The following is a 9,094-nucleotide window of genomic DNA, read 5'->3' on the forward strand; positions in this document are numbered from 1 at the left end:
AGATTGAAGAGGAGAAGAAAAAGAAATATGTACCATCATTTTTAACCCGAGTGTCCTTGAAAGGTTTTAAGAAATTACTGCACTTTGTGAATAATAATGATGAGTTAAGGGATAGGGTGGAGAGGAGGAGGATTTGGAAGCTTGTTGAAGGTTGGATTGAAGAGACTTCCCCGCGATCTCCTTGTGACTATGCTAAGATCATGACCCACCAACACATCAATTTACAATACGGGGGGAAAACTGAGGAAATAGGAGCAAAACATGTTGACAAGCTCCTAGGAATACGCCATGGTGGGGAGAAGATTAAAATTGAAGTTTCGGAGGATGATGAAATGTACAAGAACTTGAAGAATCAGTATCGGAGAGTGCCATTCAGCAAAATACAGATGTGACATTATTTCTGGGGAGGAAGATCACAGATTTGAATTCTTGTTTGTCCTATACACGCTGGGTACCTTTCTATGTCCGTCATCTAGCTCAGAAGTGAGTGAGCGGCTAGTGAGAGTCATGCGTTCCACGATGGATGACTTTGGAAAGTATGATTGGGCAACACATGTTATGGAGGACCTATGGAAAGAAATGGCTGACTTTGTGAAGCTGTATAGACAGGGTAATGATGGGCAGGGGAGCAGTACTGTTGGTGGCTGCGTATACTTGCTTCTGGTATGACTATTTTGTTCTCACTGTGCAATACTTTATTGGCAATATGAACAATGTAATTGGTGATGATATGTGGTGTTGCAGCTTTTTTTCGGTGAGCATTTTAACCTCATTCAAGGTTCACAGCGAGGCTCCACCAGTGCTATCCAATACTGGACAGATGAGAAGATCAAAGAATTGGCAAATACTGAGAGGAAGAGCGTTAGGGGGCTGTTGTATGGTGAGAAAGGGAGTGATGTTGTGTTTGGCAAAGACGAGAGGATAAATGTTGATTCTCTGGACCCGGTATGTATATCTTTGGTAGAGTGATATTCTTGGTGAACTTCTTGTTTGTGATAGTTACGTTGTCATTTGATAAATTGACTTGGTATATATAAAACTTATGTTGTGATTAGGTTTAGTGAAGTTGTCATTTGTTATAGTTGACATTGTTACTTGATAAACTTAACCTGTTAAAAACGGTACCAAAGTTGTGATTGGGTAATGTGAACTTGTCATTCGGTAAAGTTCAGGTTTGGGTTGTTATTTGATAAAGTTGTTATTGATTATGCCTGAGTTGTGATGGGGTCAAGTGAACCTGTCATTTGTTACAATGTAGTTGTTATTTGATGTATCGAAGTTGCTAATTATAATTTATTAGTTGTGATTGGCTAAACTGAACTAGTCATTTGATATAGTAAAGTTGTTATCTGACATACCAAAGTTGTTATTTATACTACTGATGAACTTGTTATTCGCAATAGGGAGAGGTTGTAATTTGTTATAGTGTAGTAAGCTTGTAATTTCATATACTGAAGTTGTTATTTATAATATTTAACTTGTCATTGGGTAAAGTGAGCTTGTCATCTGCAATAGTGAGATCATGATGTGGTATAATTATGTTGCTAGTAAATTGATAAACGCCATTGTCATGCAGGAGCTGAAGCAGTTGCGTGCACGATTAATGAAGAGGATAGAAGAAAGCCATCAGAGGCTGATGAATATGGTAGATGAGGAGCTGTTGAAGGTGCACATTCCAAGAGAGGCAGATGGGAAGAGAAAAGGAAAGGCTCCTGCTGAGACACTCGCATCAATTGTTAGTGGGTCTGAAGATGACGATGAAGAGGAGAGACAGCATGCTGGTGAGACTAGTGAAGCTGTGCAGAAGAATGATGGAGGGAGTGATGGTGAGAGTAGTGAGGAGAAGGAGAAAGATGACGAGGGGAGTGATGATGAGACAAGAGAGGAGGAGGAGGAGGACAAGGAGAAGGTGACAGGGGGAGTGATGATGGGACAAGTGAGGAGGAAGGCAAGGAAAAGGATGATGGAGAGAATGATGAAGATAGTCAGGACAAGGATGAGGGACAGAGTGCACAGAAGGACAATGATGAAATGGAGGGTGACATACCCACGCCTACTACCCCCATAAACCTGTCATCTAATGTTGAAGGTGATGATGCGGAGGGTGACAGAGCCGTCACTATATCCCCCCTAGCAATTGTCAAATATGTTGACCCTGTTGAGAGGCAAACCCCCATCAGGGTGGAACCTTTGACAGCAGCTGAAGGTGTGCAGGCACAACAAGTAAGGAGATCTAGCAGGGTTCGCTTCAACAAAATTAAGTCTCCTTGGTTGGAGTTGAAGGCACAAACAAGGTTGAAGAGGCCTGCAGAGGATAAAGACATTTTCTTCACCATTGTCAGCCGAAGTGTGAAAGGTGATGAAGGCGACTAGTAAGTATTGTGATACTCAGCTTTTGTGATGGGGTTTTGTTATCACTTGTTAACATAACCCATATGCTAACTCACTTCAACCATTGTCAGTCCTTTGATTAAAATGTATGATGAAGATATTACCCGACGCTTGCTGCATTCTCTTGGGGGAAATAACAGAGTTAGTAACAGGGTCATGTCATTAGTTTGTAAGGCCGTGGTGGATGAGCAACAGGCTGTGGAAGGGCGTGTAAGGAGGCATATTTTTGATGCGGACTTCATGGTGAGGTTTCTTCATTAGTTTGTGAAATGATAAGTTTGTATATGAAAATTACAAGTCCTCAAAGGCAAATGACAAGTGTAGTATATAAAGTAACAACACTGTTAAGGCAAATAACCGTCTAAAGAAACTAATTGCAAACTGACAAAATCAATTTGTGTTCTTTATTAGGAGTTAATGATCCGTGACCCAGCTCGGTGGGACCCTAACTACCATGCACGACAAATAATTCCTCAATTTGTCGGGTACAACATAGGTGACTGTGACTTGGTTATGGGTCCTGCACTTGTTGGTGAGCACTGGTTTTGCTTTGCCCTTGAACCCAACACCATGAAGTTCTATGTCCTGGATTCCATGCGAGGAACTGTTCAGTCTAAGAAGACCACAACTAAGAAGAAGCAAGCAGTCACCTATGACCCTCAGGAAATGGCCATAGCAGGATGTGTAAGAATCACCTGGGCATATTACATTGTATTATTATTGTCTGAAATTATAGTGATGTTGATGAATATCTGATATATGTGTAGAGAGAAAGGTTCCACGACATTATTGGCATGGTTAGGCCAGATTTGACTGAGAAAATGCCAAATTTGGAAATTGTGCGGCCTGATGTACCTCAACAGAGTAATTTGTGAGTATACATACACTGCACATGTAATTTGCTGATTTCCTATATTTATTCTCGAATTGTTAAACTGTGATGGTGGTGTTGTTCCTAGGAGGGACTGTGGGGTGCATGTCCTAATATGGCTCAGCAGATGGGAACCCAATCTTCCACTAGAATACACCCAGGTGATGTGGTTTGCTTAATTGTTGTGACTGGTAAAGGGGCAAAGTAAGATTAACTTGCTGTTGAATCTGTTTTGCAGGGAGATGTGGCAGCTTTTCGGCGTGATCTAATGTGGTGGCTGGTGAACCATGATAACAATGAATGCCGTGAGGATGCGCTGAATCTTATTCCACATCCACAGAAGGGGCGAACGTCCAAAAGGAGGAGAAAGTCCCTATAGAAAAAGAATTTGGGCCATGAAGGACATTGACTGTAGATAATGTTACTGCGTTATCATTATGTGTAGTGAACTTGTTGTCTGGCCTAACTGCTACCCAGTTATGACAATTAGTAATGGTGAAATGACATTTTTATTGACATCATTGAAATTGTGTTCAAGTGATGCGATTTCCACTTTTCTTTAACGTATGACAACATCAATATGCCAATTAACAAGTCCATTAAGCAATATATGAAGTACCTTTTTTTATGAAATGACACTATTTCCACTTTTGTTTAACATCTGACAACTTCAGTATGCTAAATAACAACTCCGGTTAAGCGATACATGAACTTCAATTTTTTCAAATGAAGTTACAGTATTTCTACTATTGTTTGACGAGTGACAACTTCACTTTGCGAAATAACAACTTCGGAAGTGGAAGCGGCGAAGTTCATTTTTTTCCTGTTTAAATGACATCTTTCCACTTTTGTTTACCAGTGACAACTTCACTTTGCGAAATAACAACTTCGGAAGTGGAAGCGGCGAAGTTCATTTTTTTCCTCTTAAATGACAGGCTTTCCACTTTGTTTACCCAGTGACAACTTCACTTAGCGAAATAACAACTTCGGAAGTGGAATCGGCGAAGTTCATTTTTTCCTCTTTAAATGACAGGCTTTCCACTTTTGTTTACCCAGTGACAACTTCACTTTGCGAAATAACAACTTCGGAAGTGGAATCGGCGAAGTTCATTTTTTCCTTTAAATGACAGGCTTTCCACTTTTGTTTACCCAGTGACAACTTCACTTAGCGAAATAACAACTTCGGAAGTGGAATCGGCGAAGTTCATTTTTTTCCTCTTTAAATGACAGGCTTTCCACTTTTGTTTACCCAGTGACAACTTCACTTTGCGAAATAACAACTTCGGAAGTGGAATCGGCGAAGTTCATTTTTTTCCCTGTTTAAATGACAGGCTTTCCACTTTTGTTTACCCAGTGACAACTTCACTTTGCGAAATAACAACTTCGGAAGTGGAATCGGCGAAGTTCATTTTTTTCCTCTTTAAATGACAGCTTTCCACTTTTGTTTACCCAGTGACAACTTCACTTAGCGAAATAACAACTTCGGAAGTGGAATCGGCGAAGTTCATTTTTTTCCTGTTTAAATGACAGTCTTTCCACTTTTGTTTACCCAGTGACAACTTCACTTGCGAAATAACAACTTCGGAAGTGGAAGCGGCGAAGTTCATTTTTTTCCTGTTTAAATGACAGCTTTTCCACTTTTGTTTACCCAGTGACAACTTCACTTTGCGAAATAACAACTTCGGAAGTGGAATCGGCAAAGTTCATTTTTTTCCTGTTTAAATGACAGCTTTTCCACTTTGTTTACCCAGTGACAACTTCACTTTGCGAAATAACAACTTCGGAAGTGGAATCGGTGAAGTTCATTTTTTCCTGTTTAAATGACAGGCTTTCCACTTTTGTTTACCCAGTGACAACTTCACTTTGCGAAATAACAACTTCGGAAGTGGAAGCGGCGAAGTTCATTTTTTCCTGTTTAAATGACAGCTTTCCACTTTTGTTTACCAGTGACAACTTCACTTTGCGAAATAACAAGTTTTGTTAACCAATTGGCAATATCAGTATGCCAAATAACCACAAAGCACAGGTGGTTTGACAGCAACCTCTATTTGCTGATATAACAAGTAAGCAGTCTGCATTTACAATACAACCAAGGGAGTTTACAGCAATACTAAGTCAAATAACCACAAAGCACATGTGGTTTGACAGCAACCTCTATTTGCTGATATAACAAGTAAGCAGTCTGCATTTACAATACAAGCAAGGGAATTTACAGCAATACAATGTCATTTAGCAAAAAGTAAGAGGTCCGTTTACAACAACCAGATTTTGCAATAGTCAATAACAAAAAGACATTCACAACGTCGTTGACTTCTTTTTTCCTTGTCAGCAAACATATTACTTGCAAAAATAGCTGTGTAGCTATGCAACTAGCAACACCCTTCTCCCAAAAAAATTAAGAAGAGTGGAGCGTATATACACCAAAAAATTAGTTGTCGCTTGTAGAAATGAACTTCAAAATGGGTTGGGATTTTTGCAACTCCTCCTTGTGTGTCCAGGTTGGTGGCATCTGGTGCAATGGTAGACTTTTTTGTTCTGGAATTGTGATTCCTGCCGTTTAGTCCTTGGTCTTCCAGGAGGCCTACTTGTATTTGGTGGTAAAAGCAGGTTTGTTCAACAAGATTCTCAAACCTATAGTCATTTGGGTTAGGCATATCGATTGTTACCACTGGAACCATGCTCCTGCCATATATTTTCTCCTGTGCTGAAATTTTGTAACAATCTTCAACATATTCATATACATTTCCCCCCACAGTCTTAATGGCTGCACAAGCATGGCAGCATGGAATTCCTGACATTTGCCAACCAAGACAACTACATTGGTGTAGACCAAGGTCTACTCTTTGATCTCCACGAGATGTATGTACACACAGTCTTCCGCCTCCATAATTGTCACAGCTCATATACCTACTGAAATACACATTCTCCAGAACCTTTGCCTCGGTTTTTGGCCCAACACAATTCCTCCACTTACTCATACACATATATGATGCATGCATCTTCCTTGCTACTTTCTCCCGATGCTCATGGATCATTTGCGCCACATTATGCTTTCTCTCCTTCACCATCCAAGAATTGAAAGACTCAGCTATATTGGTTGTTATATTGTCCCATCTTTTAAATGGAAACTTGCTCATTGCCCACCTATTCACATCACCTTGATTGATAACCCAATCATGTAACTCAGGAGACATAGTTCTCAGCTCTGCCATTGCATTATCAAAGTCACTATCAACCCTTGCATAAGCTACTCTATCAAGAACCTTTAATGCATCTTCTTTTGACCATTGGCTTGTCCTTTTACCTCTGTTTACTTTCACTTGTTCAGCGCTGAAGTTTTCCTTCACATGCCTATAACAATACGCATGTCTTTCACCTCCAAATATTGCTTGGACAGCTCCTATTATGGCATTGTGTCGGTCTGACACAATTGTCACCTGCACCGAACCAACAATTTCTTTAATTTTGAACAGAAACCAAGTCCAGTCATCAAGGTTCTCTGATTTCACCACTGCTATTGCAAAAGGCAACAAGTCATTATCTGCATCATATCCCGACGCTGAGAGTAGTGTCCCCTTATATGGACCACTTAAATGAGTTCCATCAACATATAATATAGCCCTTGCACCACTCAAAAAACCCCCCGCCCAAATGTATTACCAATGGAAGCCCATTCAGCAACTGTTTTATCATCAGTTTCCTTTAATCTTTGGCATATCCATGGTATGAACATATAGGATTCTTCCGGTTTCCCATGTATGTGTTCCATGGCCTTTTCCTTTGCTCTGTAAGCTTGAGCATATGTTAGCCTCACACCATATTCCCTTTCCAGTGTCTTCCTTATTTCAGTAGGACGCTTTTCGGTGTGGTTCCTTATCTCCTCAAGTATTATTGATGACGTCAACGCAGCATTGCCAGCAAAAGTGACATCTAGGTTATCTTGCGCTGAATGAATGTGTTCATTAACGAATGTGGTCACGCGTAATAAAAGAGTATCCCTCCCAACAGCATTTGCACAAATCTTCCATGGACACCCTTCCACTTTACACCTCACATTCATCTTCTCCCTACTGTTTCTCACATATGTCGTTGCAAACTTCTGTGCAATACTAAACCTGTACACAGCCTCCCTAAAAGCTTGGGCATGTGGAATATATTGCCCCACTCCTGCAAAAACTCCAACCCATTTCATGCAATTCAAATTACCCCTCAATGTCCCTTCACTCCCTGAACCGTCACTGAAGTTTGTCTGACTTAAACCCCCTCCTTCATACGTTAGGCATTCAGCACCATAGTCAACAATGAGTGGTTCATAGTTATCACCAAGGTTCACCACACCTTCAGTCATTTCTCCCGACAGCCCAAACAAATTCTCACCCCTACACCCATAATAACAACGTTCGAATAGAAATTAGCAACAACACATTAGCAAATAACAACATTCTACTGTAACAAAGTTAGCATAATAACAAGATTTGTATGGGAAATATCAACAATTCATTATAAAATAACAACTTACTACTGTAACAAACTAAGCAATATAACAACATTTGAATGGAAATTAGTAACAACTCATTACCAAATTACAACTTCCAACCGCAACTTCATTACCTTAATTACAAGATTTATATCTAAATTAACAACAATTCATTACCAAATAACAACTTTCTACTGCTGCGCAGTGCACATGATAACAACATTTCTTTGGGTATTAACAATAATCCATTACCGAACAATAACTATCAACTGCAAAACTTTAACCGCTTACATTTCTCCATCATTCACTGCTCCACCTTCCTTCTGGTTCCCTTTCGCTGCTACATACAAATGAGCACTGCTATCGTTATATCTAAACATATTGCAAATATCACCTTCATCATAAAGATCAACCAGTGTGCCCTCAGCAAACTTAACCGTGTACTTAATTTCGCACCCTTTAGCATCATTGTGTACCAAATGTGATATTGTTTCTCTTAATTCCTCCAGTGTTATCCCTTCTTTTATGATGCTTGCTCTCACACTCCCTCCACCATATTTAACTTCACCTTCACTGTTTCTTTCAAAATACCCACCAACATGGAAAAAACAAAACAATTCCTTCCAACAGCTTGACCCATTGTAACAGTTCATTTTGTCATCCTAACCTGGAACAACAATTTACATATAAAAAAATATATTAGCTTCACTATACTTTTATTCAATCAAATTTGCATTTACAAATCAAGACCAACTAACTCTTCTCTTCCCCACTTGACATTAGGGTTTTACAAGTTGGACATTCTAAATGACAAGATCTTTACTCCTCTCCCCCCACTGCACCACCGTTAACTTCATACTCAAACTAATAATTATTACCTCCTTCCATTTCCCCTCCCCCACTCTCCCATTCGTGATATTCCTAACAGAGATCAGTGGCAACCTGCGTCATGAAAATCACAGGTCAACAATCTGACTACAAAGACTAATATTTTGAATCTCAACCCAACCGAACCCTCCTTAAACAGTATTATTCCATGATCAACTCCACCGCTCACTCCCTCCATACCTATCACCCAACAACCCACAATGCCACTCACCACATTCAAGAACAACATCACATTCCTCGGTCTTACAGGGTAGAGAAGAAGAAGAGTATACTTAGAAACATTACAAGCATTACTTACTTGATTCTCAACCATGTGCACCACCAATCTTCTCCTCCAAGCTCTCCACGATCACATTGTTTGTCTCAGCCTTCATTAATGAATCTGATTGACTGAGGGGCAATTTCGTCTTTTCACCAACATTTGCTATTTGCAATTTGAGACCGGGTCCCTCATGATAATTTAGCAT

At 39.9% G+C, this 9,094-nt stretch overlaps 1 protein-coding gene across 1 annotated transcript; it reads right to left on the reverse strand.

Annotated features, from left to right (window-relative positions):
• Positions 1–5,259: 5,259 nt before the first annotated feature.
• Positions 5,260–9,094, reverse strand: LOC114738648 (uncharacterized). Its single transcript, XM_028926711.1, has 8 exons — positions 8,938–9,094; positions 8,765–8,807; positions 8,618–8,681; positions 8,031–8,401; positions 6,923–7,641; positions 5,716–6,821; positions 5,409–5,444; positions 5,260–5,334 (listed from the first exon to the last, which is right to left on the reverse strand). The coding sequence occupies exons 1-8, from the start codon at positions 9,092–9,094 to the stop codon at positions 5,260–5,262; spliced, it is 2,571 nt and encodes an 856-aa protein (XP_028782544.1).

This window comes from Neltuma alba, unplaced genomic scaffold (assembly GCF_004799145.2).
Source record: "Neltuma alba isolate B1F8T4 unplaced genomic scaffold, ASM479914v2 tig00013645_pilon, whole genome shotgun sequence".
Lineage (NCBI taxonomy): Eukaryota > Viridiplantae > Streptophyta > Magnoliopsida > Fabales > Fabaceae > Neltuma > Neltuma alba.

Coding starts and splice junctions, on each gene's coding strand:
- LOC114738648 (XM_028926711.1), bottom strand. CDS start 9,094: ATGCTAAATTATCATGAGGGACCCGGTCTCAAATTGCAAATAGCAAAT. Junction 8,808..8,937: donor GAAGATTGGTGGTGCACATG/GTTGAGAATCAA, acceptor GTTGGGTGATAG/GTATGGAGGGAGTGAGCGGT. Junction 8,682..8,764: donor GTTGATCATGGAATAATACT/GTTTAAGGAGGG, acceptor TTCATGACGCAG/GTTGCCACTGATCTCTGTTA.